Source organism: Vitis vinifera, chromosome 6 (genome assembly GCF_030704535.1).
Source record: "Vitis vinifera cultivar Pinot Noir 40024 chromosome 6, ASM3070453v1".
Lineage (NCBI taxonomy): Eukaryota > Viridiplantae > Streptophyta > Magnoliopsida > Vitales > Vitaceae > Vitis > Vitis vinifera.
In genome coordinates, this window is record NC_081810.1 from 12,710,550 (window position 1) to 12,734,967 (window position 24,418).

General features: G+C 37.8%; 1 protein-coding gene across 1 annotated transcript; it reads right to left on the minus strand.

Moving 5' to 3' along the window:
• Nucleotides 1–6,017: 6,017 nt before the first annotated feature.
• On the minus strand, nt 6,018–21,485 carry LOC100854087 (anther-specific proline-rich protein APG-like). The gene is made up of 2 exons (XM_010653409.1): nt 21,013–21,485; nt 6,018–6,063 (listed from the first exon to the last, which is right to left on the minus strand). The coding sequence occupies exons 1-2, from the start codon at nt 21,483–21,485 to the stop codon at nt 6,018–6,020; spliced, it is 519 nt and encodes a 172-aa protein (XP_010651711.1).
• Between the last annotated feature and the right edge of the window lie 2,933 nt (nt 21,486–24,418).

Here is a 24,418-nt window from a genome sequence, read left to right on the forward strand (position 1 = left end):
TACCATTTTGAAAAATATTACAAAATATTTTCAATTATTTCCTTAAAACATGCAATACATAAATATAAGCATAAAAGGAAAAAAAAAATATTGAATCCCATGGCCTTAGGGATCATATTGCTTATTTGGTAACCTAAATATTTGGATTTTAAGGTTCCAAAAATACCAAAGGTACCTACAACTTAAGATAGGGTTAGTGAAAAAAAAAAAAAAAAAAGCCCAATGGGCCCTAAAAATTGAGCCCAAATAACCAAAAACAATTTGGTCTGTACTCCATCCTATAATTTCTTGCCCTTAATACAGTCTTGCTTCGATCTACCATATCTCCATCGTTTCAACTTCAAATTACAATCCATTTGAAGCATTGGATTTATGACTTCTTTAGCTTCAAAATCATATGTAGTTTCTCCAAAAAGCTCTAGGGAGATAGCCCTGATTTTGAGTTAAAGTCAGCATTATTGTGCTACCATGATCTTTGCATAGCCTTGCTTCAATCAGCTATAACTCCCTCGTTTTAACTCCGAATTATGATCTATATGAAGCCTTGGATTCTTAACTTCTTAAGCTTCAAAAAAATATGTGGTTTCCCCAAAAAGCTCATGAGAATGTACCCTGATTTTAAGTTCAAGATGACAAAACTGGGCTGCTAAAGATCTCAAATCAATAATTTCCAAGAATCTTTCTTTTCCCTTGAATCACCATAGGAACTTATGGAAGCAACTTCAAGAAGTCTTCTTTTCTCTTTTTCCTGTAAGGGAATGTGTGCAAACACTTTGTGATGCTTCGGATTGCTTCCATACTCGCCATAGGTTACAAAGACTAATAAAAAAAATGGATTTTTACAACAAAATCCTATACTACAAAGATTTTGAGTTTACATATCATTCTAAGATAAAAACAGGATTTTTAAAAAAAAAAATAAAAAATCCTATGCCTCTTATGAGGTTTAAAACCCATCTAGAAAAAGTAAAAACCAATCCAAGTAATTATTACATCCCCAATAAAAAGCAATCATAATTATAACCATCATATTATTACAAAATCATAATAAATAATGCACATTAATTATCCTTAGGGCCATGGGATAAACAAAAACCTTGCAAAAATAAGTTAGTTAGCACACCCTAGAATGGTTCTAGCATGATTACTAACCTATGGCTTTAATACCGATTGATGGGAAAAACCCAGATCTCTCCGTTTCCCAAGCCCGAATCAGGTTAGGGCACATGCATAACTATCCTAGGTCTTTTCTAAATCCTATTCATAGTGGAAAAATAAAAATTTTATACATTAAAGGGATTCACAAAGTGCTAACAAAAACCATACCTTAGATTCAGATGTTCCCGAATCAAATCCACGTGGTAAAGATAAAGAACAAAATCGCAATAGTCTTGTAAACCCAAGGTTTTCCGCCCAATGACTCGAACCTTGATCTTGACACACTTTCGGTGGGGATGGAAGAGAGGGTGGAGGAAAAGACTCTCTCTTTCTCTATGGAGATGGAAGAAAACTCTTTAGAAAAACTATGGGAACTCTAACCCCTAAGGGGGTATTTATAAGGCTTGTTATTGGGCTTAAGTGACTTAAGCCCACTAAAGCTTGGGTCACTTAATCTAGCCCAAAATGGTTCTTAATTAATTAATTAACCCAACATGGCATATTAATTAATCAATTAGACCAATCTAGAGACCTTACTCACCCTTGTGCAAGATTGCATAATTACCAAAACACTCTTATGCACAAAAGTAACCTAAAGTCAATTCGACCCTCATATCTCGTGCCAACAAGGTATATGAGCTTAGAGCGGGGATCACTAAGACCCATAGGAATATTGGCTCTCTTAAAATCCAATTATGAAGTTGATTTAATATCCCACTATATAGAATCAACTAAGCTCTAGTATCATATGTAAATAAAGACAAGACACCAAGTGCTCAGTGTGGACCCGCATTTTTCACGTGCACCTCCACTCGATCGGCGAGACTCGCTTTTAATTTGTGAAAAATTAATTTTAGAAAAGTTGGAGTCGCCACCTATTTTATTTTTATTTTGAAGGGAAAATAAAATAAGAAAGAAAAACCCTAAAAAGTGACTCCATGGTTTTGGAAGAAGAATGTCTTTGGGAAACCTGAGTCTAGGTCCGGGGATCATGTTACTTATTGGGAAGGTACCTCTAGGAGGTAGCACCCCTCTAAGCCCTAAAAAGGTCTCTACTGACTAAGTTAAGGGTAATGTGGCAATTAATTGATTAATTGTAGATACCTAAGTAAGCTAGGGTGATTTCAAAAAAATTGCATACTAACCAAGATAAGATCACAATAAAGAAGAGTTAGGGTGCGTACTTGAACCGCTTCCTAGGCGCTATTATAAAACATCAATGCTTAGTTTAAACAATATATCATCCAACATGTATTTTATTAGAAATAATCGAACAATGAAACATGTATATCAGAACACTCAAGCATTATTAGACATAAGCAGTATTTCACAATGACAAGCATATTCACAAAATTCAAAAAGTAGGTGATAGAGGACATACCTGAATAGTATAGATAATTTGTAACGTGCTTCCTCAAGTTGTAAGGGGTTAGATAACAAATAATAAAATATAGAAATCCTAGCATGCTTGTTATCTAATTAGCATAGCAAAAGTGATCAAAGTATACAGAATCATCAATTATCACATACATCTTGTATATAATTCCTAAAAAATAAATAGGCATGATTTCAACAAGTGTCAAATGTGGCAACAAAAATAAATTTTGAAAAGATTTTCTTATGTAGGGGTTCACCAATTCCCCAAATTAATATACATGAATTTAGCCTAGAATTATCCCATTTATTTGGGACCACAAGCTTTGATTCGTGTTTTTGTTCAAAATTGTTGTTGAAAATCGAGAAGGATGCAAACCGAACAAGATATGGCTGCATATTATTTTTAAATTAAAAAAAAAAAAAAGATTTTGATCCTGAGGACTCTAATGAGTTTTTGAAATAGATTTTTAAAATGATTTTTTGAGAAAAGTATTTTATTTTAAAATAAAAGGAATTAATTTGGGAAAAAAATAAAATATAAGAAATAAAATACCAAACAAAACAAAAATGAAACCTTAAAGTAAATTTTTTTAGTAATTAACAAAAATGATAATGGTGATGGTAGAGGCCAATCTTCATGATTTTCCAATGGCCTCAGAAAGAAAATCAAATTAAATAAAGGATCACTAATAGGCAAGACATTCTAAATTAGACAAACTAACAAAGTATCAATTCATGAACTAACCGCTAGGATTTTAAAAGCATATAAGCTAAGATAAGGATGATCAGGAACTAACATTAATGATTTTGGAATAAAAACTAAAAAGGGATCAATTCGGGTAAGGAACTAAAATTATAGAAGTACCTAAACTAATTATAACGAGTTTGACTAAATTAAACTAAAAACATGAACTTTCAAACATAGAATTAATTTTACTAATGAACCAAAGCAAACTAAAAATATGTACTTTCAAGCATAGAATTAATTTTATTGATGAACCAAAAATTATAAAAGTGTCTAAACTAAATAGATGAATTAAATTAAATCAAAGTACACTAAAAACATGAACTTTTAAATAAAGAATCAATTTTATCAATAAATAAATAAAACTATAAAAACACATAAACTAATTAAAAGGAACCAAATTAAATAAAAAAATACTAAAAATATGAACTTCCAAACATGAAACTGAAACTTTCAAACATGGGATCAATTTTATTAATGAACTCAACTATAAAAAATATCTAAACTAACTATAATGAATCAAATTAAATTAAAGTAACCTAAAAACGCAAACTTTCAAACATAAAATCAATTTTATCAATGAACTAAAACTATAAATGTATTTGAACTAAATAGATGAATTAAACTAAATCAAAAGTAAACTAAAGACATGAACTTTTAATATAGAATCAATTTTATTAACGAACTAAAATTATAAAAGTATCTAAACTAATTAAAATGAATCACATTAAATCAAAGAATACTAAAAATATGAACTTCCAAACATGGGATCAATTTTATTAATAAACTAAAACTATAAAAACACCTAAAATAATGAATACAAATTATTAAATCCAAGCAAACTAAAAAAAAAAAAAAAAAAATGAAACTTTCAAACATGGGAACAATTCTATTAAATGAACTAAACTATAAAAAAATATCTAAACTAACTATAATGAATCAAATTAAATTAAAACAACCTAAAAACGCAAACTTTCAAACATAAAATCAACTTTATCAATGAACTAAAACTATAAATGTATTTGAACTAAATAGATGAATTAAACTAAATCAAAAGTAAACTAAAGACATGAACTTTTAATATAGAATCAATTTTATTAACGAACTAAAATTATAAAAGTATCTAAACTAATTAAAATGAATCACATTAAATCAGAGAATACTAAAAATATGAACTTTCAAATATGGGATCAACTTTATCAATAAATAAATAAATGAAATACAAGTAATTAAAAGAGTAGCAAATGTATGAATAAATGAATAAATAAAACTCAAATGTTTTCAATCTGATGCAATCAATCAAAATTAAATAGGGATCAAATCATTCTTTTTTTTCTAATATAATGAATCAAAATTAAAACACACAAACTCATTCAAGCCAAACTAACAAATAAATTAATACTAAATTAAATTGGAATTAAAAAAAAGAAAAAAAAAGACATCTAATAAAAAAAATGAAAACTCTTTCAAAAACTAACTTGTGTTATGAAAAAAAAATCCGTATTTGATGCGTTAAAGTAGCTCCTCCTAGAAAATCCTCTGTTCCTCTCTCTTTCAAAAAGAATATCACGACCCTTTGCTCCAAAAATTCTCTCTTGCGTGTTCTCTAAAAAAAAATCCTCCCTTAGAAAAGAACTCCCCCCTCTTTTTATGTGGCAGCCTCCCTTTATATGGAATATCCTATTTCCTTTTTCTTTCTGACGCACGTGGATGGCCTCTCCTAAAAAAATCCTCCTTTTCTCTCCGTGTCCTCCTTTCTTATATGGCAGCCTCACTCTAATATTTCCTTTTTTTTTTTCCGAAGATGCACGTGATATAGAAAGGTGCATACATGTGGCTCACATTGGGGACTTCCCTAAGATGTAGCCCGCGTCTCATTTGGTAAGTGTCTAGATCTTAATGACTGTATCATCTGCCATTAATTGGATTGATCAGGCTGGAACCTTATCCTACACCATCACGCGCTGGAACATTCACACTGTAATGCAAACTTCACCGGAAAAAAAAGACAAAGAATATTCCGGCAGCTTTGCAAGATCGATAAATCAAGATCTCTCTTCTTTTCCCATGGCGAACGCGTGGCGGTGGGTCATGGTATTTTCCAACATAAATCTCCATTCATTTTCGGTGATGGCTGCCGGAGTTCAACCTTGCTTGGGTGATGTGACCATGGCGTCTTTCCTCACTGGCAGCACCATGATCGCCCTCAAATCTTCGTCGGAAAACAAAATGTCGATGACGCTGGCTGTTGACATCCTTTCCGGAGGAGAAACTCCAATCTTATTGACGGAAAACACGCCGTTCACCGGAAAATACCCCATTGACTTCTTAGCGACCTGCACTTGCAGTATGAAACCTGATTGGTGGTGGATTTGGAATAGCCTCCTTTGTTGATCTTAGAAAGTATATTGTTCCAAAAATACCGATTTCTCCATCTACTCGCCGACGACCTGGCTCTCACCGTCGGATTTCACCATGACCAAACCCAAAATAACACCGCCTCATATATTTGACAGCGACACAGTTTTAATAATAAAAAAACGACGTTGTTAAGAGTGGATCAATCAGAAGGGGTATCCTTTGAGCGAGACAAGGACGACGGCGATGATGGGATCCTTGGGCAAGATAGAGCCGATGGCGATGACGGGATCTTTAACCTCGAAAACTGTGAAGCCTATAATCATCATCACCACGACGGCAACTAGCACCACTATTCCCGTCGTTATAACTCTGGCTGTCATTCGTCCTCAGGCATGGCGCGCATGTTCTCCTGTTCACGTGTCCTTCATGCCAGATCCTCCTCCCCAAAGACTTCCAGAGAAACTCCAAAAATGCCTGACCTCCCATGCCCTCCTCACGTGATCGCTGCGTCAACTTCATCCCTCTTTAAAATTCCTCTCCCCATGCAAAATAGAATAGAATAATAGTATAAAAAAAATTAAAGAAACTAATGAAATTAGTAATAAAATAGAATATGATTTCAAAGAAAAAGCAAGGGAATAAGGATAGATTAGATAACATCATTTTTCTCGTTCAATAATAGGGTCACATGCATATTTAAAGTATAAACAATTCAAGCAATTTTTTTTTATTAAGTAAATAAATAAATAAAATAAAAATAAATAAAATGAAATATATAAAGACAATTAAATACATGAATAAATAAATAATAAAAAGTAAAAGTAAAAAATGAATAGACAAAATAAATGTAATTATCAAATGCATGCCATAATAATAATAATATTATATAAAAAATAAAAAAAAATAAAAAAAATGTTGAGCCTTAATGAAATGTCTAAATGGACCTATTCTGAAAAAGGTGTCTAAGTGACCTAAGTGACATGTGTGTAAGTAAGGAGGTGTCTCGGTGCGAGTCAAGGTGAATCTAGGTGGGCCTAGGGTGCCTAAATGGACCTAGGGTGCCTATATGGGCCTAAGTGCCTAAGTGGGCCTAGGGTGCCTAAGTGGACATAAGATGGTGCTTAATGGGCCAAGTGCATCTCAAAACTATCCTAAAAATGAATGAAAAGCCTAATTCTAAATTAGGGCTGCCAAAGGTCACAATAAGGGGTCAGATAATCCCTCAACCAAAGTCTCCGAGGTGGCTCAAAAAAGGTAAGTAGTATGAGTGGCTATGAGCCACCAAGGAACTACTATAAAGTATCGAATAAGTATCTAATAAGACATGTGCTAGGAGGACAAAATTGAGGGTCTTCACTCAGGTCTATGACATGCTATTCATTGTGTTTAGTCTCCTCATGAACTAGTATCCATAGTCTAACAAGGTGAAAGCTATCAGCCTTTCAAGACTACCTCTACCATCCTTGAGTTACAAATCCTCCTATTGTGTGTTCAATTGACATATCTTAGCTCTCAAAGGGCTTATGTCAAGTTCCACTTAAGGAACTACTATGGTCATAGTTTCCATGAACACATCTCCTTAGGATCACTCAATGGGACACACTATCTCAATCCCAAGAGATATCATGGTTCCTTTATTAAGAATACCTATTGCTACCAATTTCCATCAATAGTGACCCAATTCAAAGGGAATATATGATCAGCTTACAATCTCACCCATAGGTCAAAGCCACTGCTAACTTCAGCACAAGATCAATATTCTCTCAAGGATGAGAGATAACACAATGAAGCAAATTAGTGAAGTTATGACTACTTGATAGCCTTAAGTCATAACTCACCATAAGTCCTATCCAATGTGCAACCATACACACTAGTGCACTCACCATGGGAAACCCATCCCAATAGCCAAGACCAGCCATCCCTCCAATTAGGAGTTGATGTACTACTGCCTTTAATAGGTTGCCTAGACCCATGAACTGTTTGTGAATAAGTCATCTATTTGAAAGAAACTCATGACTTGGATTCTCTGTGCAACTCCTAATGCACCTAAGTCATGTACAATGCAAAAGATGTAGGCCAGAATGTTTATAAGATATAATGCATAGAAAAATGATAGATAAAAGTGAGCTGAAACTTTATTAAATAAATAATAAAAACCAATAGTTTATTACATCATGTCATGTTTTTTAAGGGCTTTATCCTAAAAATCCACATCCCTGAGCTATTCATAGCATTGAGAGCCTTGAGCACAGGACATCATGTTGTTCATATAGTCAACAACTTGAGTTCTTCACAACATTTACAGCCTTAAGCTCACGACCGGAAGTCCTTCATCTCAACCACAACCCATAGTTGTCCATAACATCTAGAGCCTTGATCTCATGACCCAGAATTGTTCATATCATCCATAACATTGAGCTGTTCATAGCATCTAGATCCCTATGCTCATGGTACCTCATGTCGTTCATATCATCCATAGCCTTGAGATGTTCCTAGCATCTTGAGCCTTAAGCTCACAACCCGGAGTCATTCATGTCATCCACAACCTTGAGTTGTTCATGGCATCTAGAGCCCTCAACTCATGAACTGGAGTCATTCACGTCATTTACAATCCTGAGCTTTTCATAGCATATAGAGCCCTGAGCATACGACCTCGAGTCCTTCATATCATCCACAACCCTCAACTATTCATAGCATCTAGAGCCTTGAGCTCAAGACCCAAAATTGTTCTTATAATCCACAACCCTGAGCTATTCATGATATCTAAAGCCTTGAGCTCATAACTCAGAATCATTCATATCATCATAGTAGTCGTGAGTTGTTCATAGCATCTAGATCCCTGAGCTCACAATACCCCAAGTTGCTCATATCATCTATAATCGTGATTTTTTCATAGCATCTACAGTTCTCAGCTCATGACTTGGAGTCGTTCATATCATCCACATCCATGAGCTATTCATAGAATATAGAGCCTTGAGAACACGTCCCTGAGTCTTTCATATCCTCCACAACCCTAGTTGTTCATAGCATTTAGATCCCTAAGCTCACAACCCTGAGTTATTCATGTAATCTTTAGCCCTGAGCTAATCATAGATTCTAGAGCCTTGAGCTCAAAACCCAAAATCATTCATATCATCCACAACTCTGAGCTGTTCATAGCATCTAGCTTCCTCAACTCATGGGACACTTAGTCATTCATATCAACCATAACCTTGAGTTGCAAATAACATCTAAGGTCATGAGCTCACGATCCAAAGTCATTCATGTCATCCACAACCCTAAGCTATTTGTAGAATCTAGAGCCTTCAGTACATGACCCTGAGTTGTTCATATCATCCATATTCCTAGCTATTCATTGCATTTAGATCCTTGATCTCATGGCCTAGATTCATTCATTATATCCATAACCCTAAGTTGTTCCTAGAATCTAGAGCCTTCAGCACACGACCCCGAGTCGTTCATATCATCCATATTCCTAGCTATTCATTACATTTAGAGCCTTAGGCTCACGACTCGGAGTCATTCAATTTATCCATAATCCTAAGTTATTCATAGTATCTAAAGCCTTGAGCTCATGACCTAAAATCGTTCATATAATCCATAACCCTCAATTGTTCATAGCATCTAAAATTGTGAGCTCATGACCCAAAGTCATTCATGTCATCCACAACCTTGAGTTGTTCATAGCATATAGGGCCCTTAGCTCATGACCTATAGTCATTCATGTCATCCACAACCCTGAGCTGTTTAGAGCATTTAGAGCCCTAAGCACACGACCCCAAGTTGTTCATATCATCAACAACCTGAGTTGTTCATTGCATTTATACCCTTAAACTCACAACCCGAAGTCATTCATTTCATCTACAACTTTGAGTTGTTCATAACATTTAAAGCCTTGAGCTTAGGACCTAGAATCATTTATATAATCCATAACCCTTAGTTGTTCATTGCATCTTGAGCACTGAGCTCATGACCTGTAGTCATTCACATTATCGAGAACCCTTATAGCATCTAGAGTTGTCAACTCACAACCCCTAACCATTCATGTCATCAACAACCTTGAAATGTTCATGGCATATACAACCCGAGCATACAACCTTGAGTCATTCATATCATCTACAACCTTGAGTTGTTCATAGAATTTAGAGCCATGATCTCATGACTAAGAGTTGTTCATCTCATTTACAACCATGAGTTGTTCATAACATCTAGAGCCTTGAGTTCCAGACCTAGAATCATTCATATTAACCACAACCCTAAGTTGTTCATAGCATCTAGATTCTGGAGCACACAACCCCGAGTAATTCATAACTTCTACTATCCTAGCTAGTCATAGCATTTAAAGCCCTGAGCTGACAATCTAGAGTCATTCATGTTATCCATAACCCTAAGTTCATAGCATCTAGAGCCTTGAGCTCACGACCAAGAATCCTTCATATCATCTATAACTTTGTGTTGTTCATAACATCTAGAGCCTTGAGCTCATGGGACCTTGAGTTGTTCATATCAACCATAAACAAGAGTTGCTCATAGCATCAAGAGTCGTGAGTTGTTCATATCATTTAGAGCTCTAAGATCACGGGACCCCGAGTAATTCATATCATCTTCAGTCCTCACCTGTTCACAACATCTAGAGCCTTAAGGTCATGACCCAAAGTCTTTCATGTCATCCACAAGCTTGAGATGCTCATAGAATGTAGAGCCCTTAGCTTATAACCTGTAGTCATTCATGTCATCCATAGCCATGTGCTATTCATAGCATTTAGAGCCTTAAGCACATGACCCCAAGTTGTTCATATCATCAACAACCTGATCTGTTCATTTCATTTACAACTTCGAGCTCACGAAACAAAGTCATTCATTCCATCCACAACCCTGAGCTATTCATAGCATCTAAAGCCTTGAGCTCACAGGACCATGAGCCATTCATATCATCTACTACCCTCAGTTGTTCATAGCTTCAAGAGCCTCAACCTCATGATCTGAAGTCGTTCATGTCATACGCAACCTTAAACTATTCATAGCATCTAGAGCCTTGAGCACACGACCTCGAGTGATTTATATCATCCACAACCCTAACTATTCATAGCTTTTAGAGCCCTTAGCTCACAAGCTGGAGTCACTCATGTAATCCATAACCCTGAGTTGTTCATAGCATCTAGAGCCTTGAGCTCATGACCTAAAATCGTTCATATCAATCATAGCCTTAAGTTTTTCATATCATTTAGAGCCCTAAGCTTATGGGACCATGAGTCGTTCATATCATCCATAGTCCTCGGTTGTTCATAACATCTAGAGCCCTAAGTTTAGGACTCAAAGTTGTTCATGTCATTCATAGATCTAAGTTGTTATTAACATCTATAGCCTTGAGCACATGACCTTGATTCAATTACATCATCCACAACCTTAGTTGTTTATAGCATTTAAAACCCTGAGCTCACAACTCAAAGTCATTGATGTTATCCATAACCATGAGCTATTTATAACATTTAGAACCTTGAGCTTACTACCCAAAATCGTTCATATCATCCAAAGCCCTGAGTTGTTCATTGCACATAGAGCCCTGAACAAATGGGTCCACGAGTCATTAATATTAACCACAACCTTGAGCTACTTATAGCATATAGAGTCATGAGCTCAGGACCTAGAGTAGTTCATGTCATCCACAACCCTGAGCTGTTCATAGCATTTAGAGCCTTGGGCTTATAGGACCCCGAGTCATTCATGTCATCTATAACCCTAAACTATTTATAACATCTAGAGCCCTTAGTTCATGACCCTTAGTTAATCATGTCATCCATAGCCCTAAGCTATTCATAACATCTAGAGGCTTGAGCTCACAACCCAGAATCGTTAATATTATCCAAAAAATTGAGTTGTTCATAGCATTTAGAGCCCTAAGCTCATGGGACTCTAAGTCGTTCATATCATTCATAACCTTGAGTTCCTCATAGAATCTAAAGACGTGACCTCATGACCTAGAGTCATTCATGTTATCAACAACCTTGATTTGTTCATAGCATCTAGAGCCCTAAGTTCACGGGACCACGAGTCGTTCATATCATCTACGACCCTCAATTGTTCATAGCATCTAGAGCCTAGAGCTCATGACCCAAATTTGTTCATGTCATCTACACCTTGAGATGTTCATAACATGTAAAGCCTGAAGCATAGGACCCCAAGTCATTCATATTGTTCACAGTGCTAGCTATTCATAGCTTTTAGAGCCCCGAGCTCATGACCAGGAGTTATTCATGAATCCATAACCCTAAGTTGTTCGTAGCATCTAAAGGCCTTAACTCATGACCTAGAGTCATTCATGTCATCCACAACCCTAAGTTATTGATTGCATCTAGAACTCTAAGTGATTACTACCCAAAAAGTGCTATTTTACACCTTTAAGTCATTATGTTTTAAGCACTTTTGTGTAGTAATTCTTCATCTTTATTCCAATTGGCATGTTAAGGACCTAGCAATGACTCCTAATCATATTTGTGGCTAGTTTTAGTGTTTTTGACATCTTTTTAGATCATTAAGACAAGCCATCCAAAGGAGAAAAGCAAAGAAAACCAAAGAGAAGCAAAGAGAAGCAAGGAGGAAAACAGAGGACAGCAGATGCAGTCTTCTTTGGAACTTTTGGAGCACTTCCCGAAGTCCATTTTTTACATTCTATATACCATTTCAAAGCTCAGGAAGTCAAGAATCCAATGCTTCAAACCGTGTATGATTTGGAGCTGAAACGAGGAAGATATGGCCTTCGGAAGACAACTGCTCCAGGTGTGCGAATGGTGTGCGAAATTCGCACACCCCCTTAGCTGTGCGAATGGTGTGCGAAACTCGCACACCCCCCTCAGGTGTGCGAAAATTCGCACACCCCATGCGTGGTGTGAATTTTCCTTTGTTTTTGCCGACTCCACTTCAGATATTTTCTTTTGTATTTTTTGATGTAATTTCCTTTCTTCTCCTTGTAACAAGCCAATCACAAGCTTTGCTTTTGTAAAAACTATATAAGGGGTGGAAATCACCTCTTGGAGGTATCACGCGTGTTATGTTTTACACTTAGAAAAATATACAGAGCTCTCTCGTTTTCCCTTTTCTTTTTACTATTTTCTTTTTCTTGGAAGCCAAACAACCTCTGAGGATGTTTTCTCAGAGGATGAGAGGCTAAACTTTTGGTTTCTTGGAGTGATGGAAGCTAGGTGAAAAGTCCAGATGCAAGGTGGAAAACGCTCGTGCCTTAAATACAGGTAGTTGAAGTTCATAAATGACTTTTAAATCCAAAGTTTTGCTTTAAATCCCTTAGAATCACTTTGAATGGCCAATACATGGTAAGCTTCAGGTCTCTGTGGATGCTTATTGCTAGATCCATATCAGTCCATTAGTTATCATGTACGAGCCATTGGAAAGTGGTTCAAGGTGAAGACCCATAGTGTCTAAAGCCATTAATGGACCTTGACTACCATTTCTATTGATTTTTATGGATTAAATCTTCATTGTTAAACCTATACCGGTTCGGGAAATAACTATAGGTTAAATCCCCAATGCGAGGAGAAAAATCCGGAATTTTCCACTTTGCATTCTAAACTTGATCCTAGCAATCCTGAGCTCCGGGAGACTTTCTTTCTTCCATTTTTAATTAGTTTATGTTAATTTAGTTTCAAACACTTTCAAAACAAATTTTATTTTCTTTTAAACTCTAAATTTTTGATAAAGGAAATCATTAAATTCAATTCCTAATCATGAGTATATCACTGGTAGAATGAAAACCCATCCCAGAGTTCGACCCTAGAGCCACTATACTATAGTAGCTTTGCTACACTAGTATGAGGTCATAGGTTTTATAAATGTTTTTGATTAAATGACCCGACTGGATTTACATACGCGAATCACTAAGCCCACGACCCTGAGTCGTTCATGTCATCCACAATCCTAAGTTATTGATTGCATCTAGAGCCCTAAGACTATGACCTTGAGGTGTTCTTATGATCAACAACCTAAGTTGTTCATAGCATTTACACTGTTGAGCTCACGACCTGGAGTCATTCATGTCATCCACATTCTTGACTTGTTCGTAGCATTTAGAGCCTTTAGCTCATGACCTAGAATCGTTCATATCATCCATAACTCTGTGCTGTTCATAGCATCTAGATCCCTAACTTACAAGACTAGGATTTGTTCATATCAACTACAGCCCTCAGCTATTCATAGCTTCTAGAGCCCTGAGTTCATAACCCAAAGTCATTCATGTCATCCACAACATTCAATGTTTCATAGCATCTAGAGCCTTGAGCAAACAACTCTGAGTCGCTCATATCATCTACAACCGTAGCTATTAATAATTTCTAGAGTCCTTAGCTCACGACCTAGAGTCATTCATGTAATCCATAACCTCGAGTTGTTGAAAACATTTAAAACCTTGAGCACATGACCCATAATCGTTCATATCAACCATAGCCTTGAGTTGTTCAGCACTTAGAGCCCTAAGCACAAGACCCCAAGTGCTTCATCTCTTCAATAGCTTGAGCTTGTTCATAGCATTTATAGTATTGAGCTCTCATCCCACAATCATTAATCTCATCCTCTACCTTGAGTTGTTTATAACATTTAGAGCCTTAAGTTCATAATCCAGAATTGTTCATATCATCTGCAGCTCTAAGCTGTTCATTACATCTATATCTCTGAGCTCACGGGAACCTAAGTCATTCATATCATTCACAAATCTAATCTATTCATAGCATCTTAAGCCTTGAGCTCATGACCTAGAGTCATTCATCTGATCTACAGATCTGAGCTGTTCATAGCATCTAGAGCCTTAAGCTCATAGGACCTCGGGTCATTCATGTCATCCATAACATTGAGCTATTCATAGCATTTAGAGCCTCAAGCACAAGACCTAGAGTCATTCATCTCATCCACAACTTGAGTTGTTCATAACATCTAGAGCCTTGAGCTCACAATGCAGAATCGTTCATATCAACCATAGCCCTGAGATGTTCATAGCATCTAGATCCCTAAGCACACGAACCTGAGTGGTTTATATCATCAACAGCCTGAGTTGTTCATAACATTTACAACATTGAGGTCTCGTCCCACAATCGTTAATCTTCTCAATAGCCTTGAGTTTTTCATAACGTTTAGAGCTTTGAGCTCATGATCCAAAATCGTTCATATCATCCACAACACTAAGATGTTCATTGCATCGAGATCCCTGAGCTCATGGGACCCTAAGTGGTTCATATCATCCACAAATCTAATCTATTTATAGCATTTTAAAATCTAACCTCACGACTTAGAGTCGTTCATGTCATTTATAACTCTGAGCTATTCATAACGTCTAAAGCCCTGAACTCATAAGACCTTGAGTCATTCATTTCATCTACAACCCTAAGTTGTTCATAGCCTTTAGAGCCCTTAACTCATGACCCATAGTTGTTCATGTTATCCACAACTCTAATATTTTCATAGCATCTAGAGCCATGAGCATACGACCTTGAGTGGTTCATATCATCAATAGTTTGAGCTATTCATAGCATTTACAACATTGTGATCCCATCCCTCAATCGTTAATCTCATTAGTAGCCTTGAGTTGTTAATAATGTCTAGAGCCTTAAGCTCATGGTCCAGAATCATTCATATCATCTTCAACCATGAGTTGTTCATTGCATCTATATCCCTGAGCTTATGGGACCCCAAGTCATTCATATCATCTACAACCCTAATCTGTTCATAGCATCTTGAGCCTTGAGCTCTCGACCTAGACTTGTTCATGTAATCCATAGCCTTGAGCTAATCATAGCATCTAGAGCCTTGAGATCACAATCCAGAATCATTCATACCATCCATAGCCTTCAACTGTTCATAGCATCTAAAGCCTTGAGTTCACATAACCCTGAGTCTTTCATATCAACCATAGCTTTGAGTTGCTTATAACATCTACAACCGTGAGCTCACGACTTGGAGTTTTTCATGTAATCCATAGCCCTAAACTGTTCATAACATCTAGAGCCTTGAGCACACAACCTAGAGTAGTCATCTTGTGTAAGGCCCTGAGTTGTTCATAGCATTCAAAGCCTTGAGTTCATGACCTAGAATCGTTCATCAACCATAACCCTGAGCTCTTCATAGCACCTATAGCCCTAAGCACATGACTTCAAGTGGTTCATATATTCAACAATCTAAGCCTGTTCATATCATTTACAGTATTGAGCTCCCATCCTACAGTCATTTATGACATCTAATCTAGAGCTTGTTCATAGCATTTACTGTATCTCATCTACAACCTTGAGTTTTTTATAACATCTAAAGCCTTAAGCTCATGATCCAGAATCATTCATATCATCTACAACCTTAAGCTATTCATTACATTTATATCTCTAAGCTTATGGGACCCTAAGTAATTCATATCATCCACAAATCTAATATATTCATAGCATATTGAGCTTTGAGCTCATGACTCGGAGTCATTCATGTGATCCACAATCTTGAGTTGTTTATAGCATTTAGAGCCATAAGCTCATAGGACCTCGAGTTGTTCACATCATCCACAACCTTGAGTTGTTCATAGCATTTAGAGCCCTTAGCATAAGACCCATAGTCATTGATGTCATCCACAAGCCTGAGTTGTCTATAACAGTTAAATCCCTGAGCTTATAGGACCCCAAGTCATTCTCATAATCAATAGCCTTAATATGTTCATAGCATCTTGAACCTTGAGCTCATGACCTAGACTCGTTCATGTAATCCATAGCCTTGAGCTATTCATAGCATTTAGAGCCTTAATATCACGGTCCAAAATCATTCATATCATCCACAACCATGAGTTGTTCATAGCATCTAGAGCCTTGAGTTCAGGTGACCCTGAGTCGTTCATATCAACTGATTCGTGCCCAATTGGTGTCTCAGCTGATTCGTGTCCAGCTGGTGCTCCTTGATTGAGGGAGTAATCAACAAAATTTATAACCTATAACACCATATACTAGGGTAGCAAAGAAAAAGCTACTACAGTATAGTGGCTCTAGGATCGTCCACTGGGAAAGATTAACAAGCTCTCAATGATACCAATTCCAAGTGAATTGGTTTTGTTTCATTTCATGGTTAGCTTAAGAAGTAAAACACAAACTTTGATTGGTAAAGGTTTAGACTTAAACTAACTAACACAACAGAAGTTTGGAATAATTTAGGAAGAAAAGCATTCCCTGGAGAGTTAGGTTCACTGGGGTGGTTCCTCATGCAAAAGACATAGCTTCGGTCAGATGGTTCATTTCCTCGTGTTAGAGATTCAACATATAGTCAATTCTCTAACCGGTATTGTACAGAGACTCCTTCAATTAGATTTCACTTTAATTCTCTCACTGATGCAACTTGCAATGGTTTAAGCCTCTCACTAAGCCTTAACCATTCAAGGTGATCTTTAACCTTGGATTACCCGTCAAAAGCTCGCAAGAGATAACTAATGGATGTCTCCTTGGAGTCCAAAAGCTTACCAAGTGTTGGCTATTCTAGAAAATCCTACCTTGAAGTCACCTCCCAGAGGCTCGCAAGAGGTAAACTAGTGCATTTCCATGGTTGGAAATCACTTGCCTTACCAAGTGTTGGCCCAGGTGACTCTAAGGTGTTTTAAGTTAACTAAAAACATAGAAATCACTAAAGGCTTTCACTTCCTCTTCATTACTAGCTAAAACCACAGAGCTCTGCATTCTTGCACTTGGAACCTTCCCCGGCAACCTTAGCTCCAAGGAATTAGAGGTTTAGTTATTCATTCTCTGGGGAAAACTCCTCAGAGAATTCATAACTTAGAAATAAAATAAAAATACAAAGTGAGAAGGTAAGGCAGTAGAAAGAAATAGACTTTACTTGCTTACCCAAACTTTTACAGAAGGAACTCCTCTCTGAGAACAGGCTCCCGAGAGGTATATATATGAACATAATATAAAACTAATTATTACATAGATATTTAGTCTTTTTACTAACTTAAAAGCTAAGGAATCTTGTAATTGGTGGTTTACAAGGAGTATTTTGGGATTTAGACAACAAAAATCTAATGGAAAATATCTCCCAATGTCGGTAGCAAATATCAGGAGGCTTCAGGAACCATTTCGCAGGAGAAAAATGGTGTCTGCGAGATTTCGCAAACACTTAAGAGGGCTGCGAAATATTTTCGCAACAACAAGCTAAACTCGCAAGGTTGCAAAGTTGGCTTCCACCTTGAGGTTCCAAGCTTCCTTCTCGCGGTATAGGTCGGGCAACTTCAGAAGGAGATACACCCTACTGTACAAAAAGGCTACGGAATCACTTCGCAACAAAAGGGTGATTTCGCAACACTTTGCAAAAAGCTTCCTTCAGCTTGGAGTGATTGGCTTGCAATGGCTGTAACTTCTTCGTTTCAATTCCGAATTTCACACCGTTTAAAGAAGTGGATTGTTGACTTCCTGAGCTTTGAAATGGTATATAGAATGCATCATTTGGACTTCATAAAGTGCTCCAAAATTGGCTGCTACGACTGTCATCAAGAATAGGCTTCATGGCAGATTCTCTTTACTTTTTCTCCTTGCAATTCGGATTTACTCTTGGAAAATGACTTCTAAGCTTTGCCCAAGATTCCTCATAGCTCTCCTCAGTCTTGACTTGCTTTGGTGATCAAATTACTAACAAAAACACCAAAACTTACACAAAGTGATTAAAATCCCTTTCAAGGGTCCTTAACATGCCAATTGAGTTAAAAGGCCAAAACTACTACTCAAAAGTGGTTAAAAGGATTAATTATAGGCTATCAAATAGCACTTTTTGAGTAGTAATCACTCCCCCCAACCGACATATTGCTAGTCCTTTAGCAATAAAGGAGAGAAAATATGAAAATAAAAAGCAACCTATACTAAAATTTACAACATCATGCTGATCAAAATAATTCTCAAGTGGCATGATGATCTAATTCTCTCATGAAACATTAAAGAAATACAAACCCAAATTTCAACAAGAGTTATAACAAACTATGCTAAACACTGTCAATCAAGGGAGTGCATTATGCAAACTGAAGTTTTAAAAATCATTTCCACTTTCAAAGAACCAAGCTTTAATCTTCCACAAAAATCTATGTGTATTGGTTCCTTAGCTTCCGAGAATAATATTCTAAACTAATCTCTCCCCCCAACCTATTTCTTTCCAATACTTTAGCAATCTGACCAAAATCAATAAGAAAAGAACACACCTCTTTTTTTTTTTTTTTTTTTTTTTAAGGTAGCTTTATGGGGTACTCTTTCTGACTTGTCCATGTAATGGGGGTCCATCGATGACTCCTAACCAATTAAGGTTTAGGGCACCAAGCTTTAAGGATCTTTCAACCACTAACTCCTCGGATTTTTCCCCGGACTTTTAAGAATGAATTTCTAATACCCAAGCATCTACCATATGCTAACTCTACCTATTCACCCTTGTAACGAGCATTGAGGTCGGTGACTCCCAACCAATTAAGGCTTAGGGCACCAGGCTTTAAAGATTTTCACCATATACCCCTCAGACCTTGCTCGGGTTTCAAGGCAAGCAAACAACTTTCTTTATTTCAAAGGCTCATTGGCCTTTTGCAGGGTGTTTCAATTTTATCAAATGCGGTCAAATGTACCAAGTCCCAAAATTATCCTAAGTCAAGAGGAAAATAGCTTTTCATCTTATAATTGGAATCTAATGTGCACAGTGTGTGAATAGCTTAAAGTGGAAGAACTAAATTCAATTTCAATAGAAGTTTAAACAATTGAACCACTTTAGTGAGCATAATCCATACTCTAAGTCAAGTGAAAAACAACAGTTCAATTTCTCTTGGTTTAATTTGAAAATTTTTCCTCAAAATTCATGGAGAAAAGAGTAACAAGAGTAAAAAGTAAAAACTACAACTAATTAACCAATATAATTGCAATACCAAAAAGATTTAGCATACTTCCTTCCTCATTCCCCCCAACCGAATTGAGCATTGTCCTCAATGTGATATGAGTGATTGTAATTAAAGGGAGGAAGTGGCACCTCCTGGCTGATATCAAATTCGAATATTGATAGGGGAAAACCACATGTTTCAAAAAGAATAGAATATGTGAGAAAAGGAAACAAGAATAACTTAATGCTAACTGTTAACAAGAAATATTCAACTTGTATTACTTTCAATTCATTCGAGTACAATGCAAAAGACAAGTAACACAAGGAATCCCAAATATAGTACCAAAATACTGGGATTTCTTTTTAACTAAAAAAAACGAAATACATAAAAATATTAGATATATATAATAGTCTGATGAGTGGGGTGGTCCTGGGGCTAGGCAGATGGGTCTGCCTCTTCAGTAGGTGCATCAGTTGGGGCTTGGGGCTCTGGAGGATGAGAGTGTGGCTCTGCTGGTGTAGAAGTGGAGGGCTCTACAGCTTGTGGCAGATCGAAATGGACTTGGAGCTGCCTTAAGATGGCAGCTTGTTGAGCCTGAGTGGCCAACATCTGCTCTTGGCATGCTCTGATGGCTGCCATCTCCTAAGCAAGACTGCTCTGAGAAGCTGTGAGAGTCTCCAATGCACGACATAACTCTCTATATTCAGATATAGGAATGGCCATCCTCGGTTCAGCTGATGTGGATGGCTGAGATGAAGCTGGTGCAGCTGGTGGAGCTCTGGGAATGCCAGGAGTAGCAACTGTTATACCCTCAGGTATGTGTCGTGGGGATGCTCTCCTTGCAGCTGGCTGAGGCTGCTCAGGCTGATCAACTTTGTAGGCCGTCATATTGTTCCATTTATCAAGAGTGAATGGCTCACGACAAATGCGCTTTCTCTTCAACTGAGGCTCAGAAGGATACCCCAAGTGCTCCAGAATTTGGCATAGCAGCCTTGGAAAGAGGAGGGGAATGCAATCAGCTCTTTGAAGCTTCTTTTTGTGAACCTTCTCTTCGAAATAGAGAAGGACTGCCAGGATCAGATGATGAGGCCCAAAGAAAAATCCTTCTGACATCTTGTAAAGAGCTTCTAAGAGGACTCCCTTTCTTTGGGTCCAATGCTGCAATGGATAGATATTATGACGCAAAAATGCATCAATCAAAAACATAACTGGAGGAAGCTTCCCCCTCAGCAGATGTGATTGATTTGCAGCTCCTCTGGAAAGAGTGCGCACCATCTCCAACTCAGTAGGATTTGCCCAAGCTCTAAAATTATCGAATTGGGTTGGCTCATAGGGAATTTGCAGGGCTTCAGCAATATGGCGTGCTCCCAATATGCCATGTCTCCCATCGATAGTGAAATGAATTAAAGTTGGATTCCTGACCTCTTTGGTTGTCATGGATTGATAGAAATCCGTGGCTATCCGGGGGTAGAAAAAATCTCTCGGAGCTAGAAGATGCTCCATATGGTACCTTCTCAGCAGCTGGAATGACTGGGCAAGCTCCAGCCTCACTCTGAATGCCGGTAAGTCGAAGCAAAGCTCGGAGTGGAATGGCCGTGTTCGACAATCCAAATTTCCCTCAATTGGGGGCTGAGGTAGCATTGGCCTCCTGATTACTTCTTTAGGAGCTACTTCAGCTGCAATTTGGGGCTCGGGAAGTGGTGCTTGAGGCTCCTGAGCTTTTGCTTGCGGCGCCGGAGATTTTGCTTGCGGTACCGGAGATGGTACTTCTGAGCTCTCGACCCTGGGCTTCTTTTGCAATGGCCGACCTCCCGACCTGGTAAGGTATCGTTTCGCTGGCGGCTTTGGCGGCGCGGGCTTCATTGGAGGAGGGATTGCTTTCGGCTGCGAAGGTTGAGGAGCAGGATCTGGAACTGGTTCCTTTCGCAGACTCTTCTTGCGATTCGAAGGAGATGAAGATTTAGCCCCTCTTGTTCGCGCCATTTCGGGATACCGAACTTTGGCCGACGTTGTTGATCGGAGAAGATGACCGGAGGTTTGGACGGCGAGGCTCACTGAAGAAGACGAACAGCTTGCGAGAATGGCGCTCTGATTTTTAAAACCCTTTTCGCAGCTCAAATGACCGGTATAATTAGGAAAAACGGAAGCCTAAGGGTCAGTTTAAGTTTCGCAACAAAACAACAATTTCGCAGCAAAATGCTATTTTCGCAGCTACTTTGTAATGCGTTTCGCAGCTGCGAAATGAGAGTTCCTGTGTTGCGAAGTGGCACTCGTGTGCCAAAAACGCCTTCGCAATTGCGAAATACCCTGCGGAATGGGACTTTTGGTGCGAAATCTGGGCTTTACCACTTCGCAATGCGTTTCGCAGCTGCCAAATGAGGGCTCCTATGCTGCGAAGTGGCACTCGTGTGCCAAACTCGCCTTCGCAGCTGTGAAATACCCTCGCAGAGACTTCTACAGTGTTGCGGAATGGTTTTGCAGCATAGTGCTGATTTCACAGAGGCTTTCTTTAGCCTGCAAAATTTCGCAGAGCTCTGTTTTTCCCCTGTTTTTGCTCTGTTTTTGCTCCGATTTCTTCCCGATTTTTTTTCTTTCAATTTCCTTGAAATTTCTTCCACCTGGGATCATTTAAAATGATTAAAACTCACCTAAAAACATAATTTAAGATCAAAAACTAAGATCAAAAGTATGGAATCAACTTGAAAATTTACAAAATTTACAAAAATGTTGGACTGTGGTGAACCACGTCCAGCAAACCCTTCTTTGCTTAGGCTTTTTAAGGCTCAAGGAGGTTGATCTCCTCCTTTTCTGGTTTGAATGGCTCCATGAATGGCTTGAGACGATATCCATTGACTTTGAAGGTGTCCTTGCCATTGGAATTCAATAATTCCACCACTCCATTGGAACATACTCGGTGAATTATGAACGAGCCTATCCATCTTGACTTGAGCTTCCCAGGAAAGATATGGAGTCTTGTGTCATACAGTAAAACTCTTTGCCCTTCCTGAAATTCCTTGTTGGAAATGAGTTGGTCATGCCACTTCTTCATCCTCTGTTTTGCAACTTTGGAATTGATATAAGCATTATTTCTTAATTCCTCCATCTCATTAAGGTCTAGATATCTCTTTTCTCCGGCCTTGATCAAGTCCATATTCAGCTTCTTTATTGCCCACCAAGCTTTGTATTCAACTTCCACAGGGAGATGGCATGCTTTGCCATAGACAAGACGATAGGGAGACATCCTAAGAATAGTCTTATAAGCTATTCTATACGCCCACAATGAATCATGAAGCCTAATAGACCAATCTTTTCTGTTGGAATTCACCACTTTCATCAATATGTTCTTTATTTCCCTGTTAGCTAGCTCAACTTGCCCGGAAGTATGAGGATGATAAGGTGTAGCCACCTTATGCTTCACTCCATACTTGGATAATAGAGCTTCAAAAGGTTTGTTGCAAAAATGAGCACCTCCATCACTGATTATGGCTTTGGGCACCCCAAATCTTGAGAAAATGTTCTCTTTAAGAAACTTGAGAACCACCCTGTGATCATTTTGTTTACAGGGGATTGCCTCAACCCATTTAGAAACATAATCCACCCCCACCAAGATGTAAGAATTACCAAAAGACATTGGGAAAGGTCCCATGAAGTCAATGCCCCATACATCAAATAACTCAACTATCAGAATGGGGTTCATAGGCATTTGATTTCTTTTTGTTAGCTTTCCAAGCCTTTGGCATCTATTACAATTCCTACACATGATGTGGGCATCTTTGAAGAGAGATGGCCAAGTAAACCCTGATTGCAATACCTTCATAGCTATTTTCTAAGAGGCAAAGTGGCCTCCACATGCATTCTCATGACAATGAGATAGAATCCCTTGCTACTCATCTTCAGGGACACACTTCCTTATGATCTGGTCTGCACAATACTTAAAAAGAAAGGGCTCTTCCCAATAATAAGCATGAATTTTGGCAAAGAAGTGCTTCCTGTCCTATGCATTCCACTCACTTGGAATTTCACCAGTTACTAAATAATTAGCAATATGAGCATACCAAGGAGTTTTCACTAGGAACATGAGTGATTCTTCAGGAAAATCATCATTAATAGGCAAGGGATGGGAATTATGTGTTATAACTAACCTCGACAAGTGGTCAGCTACCACATTCTCCACTCCTTTCTTATCTTTGATTTGAAGATCGAACTCTTGTAACAAAAGAATCCATCTAATCAACCTTGCTTTTGCATCTTGCTTTGTCAATAAATACTTCAAGGCTGAATGGTCAGTAAAGACAATAATAAAAGACCCCACTAAATAAGCTCGAAATTTGTCCAAAGCAAATACCACAGCTAACAATTCTTTCTCTGTAGTTGTGTAGTTCCTTTGAGCTTCATTCAGTGTTTTGCTTGCATAGTAAATCACATAGTGCTTCCCATCTTCTCTTTGGCCAAGCACAGCTCCTATAGCAAAGTCACTGGCATTACACATCAGTTCAAAAGGTAGTTGCCAGTTAGGAGCTCTCACTATTGGAGTTGTTGTTAAAAATTTCTTCAGTTGATCAAAGCTATTTTGACACCTTTCATCCCATATAAACTTAGCATCCTTAGCTAACAACTCACAAAGAGGTTTTGAAAGACTTGAAAAACCTTTTATAAACCGCCTATAGAACCCTGCATGGCCAAGGAACTGCCTTACTCCTTTTACAGTTGTTGGGGATGGTAATTTGACAATAAGCTCCACCTTTGCTTTATCAACTTCAATGCCTTTTTCAGAGATGATATGGCCAAGGACAATTCCTTAACATACCATAAAATGGCATTTCTCCCAGTTGAGCACCAGGTCTTTTTCAATGCATCTGTGAAGAACTGCTTCCAAATTGACTAAGCATTCCTCAAATGTACCTCCATATACGGTG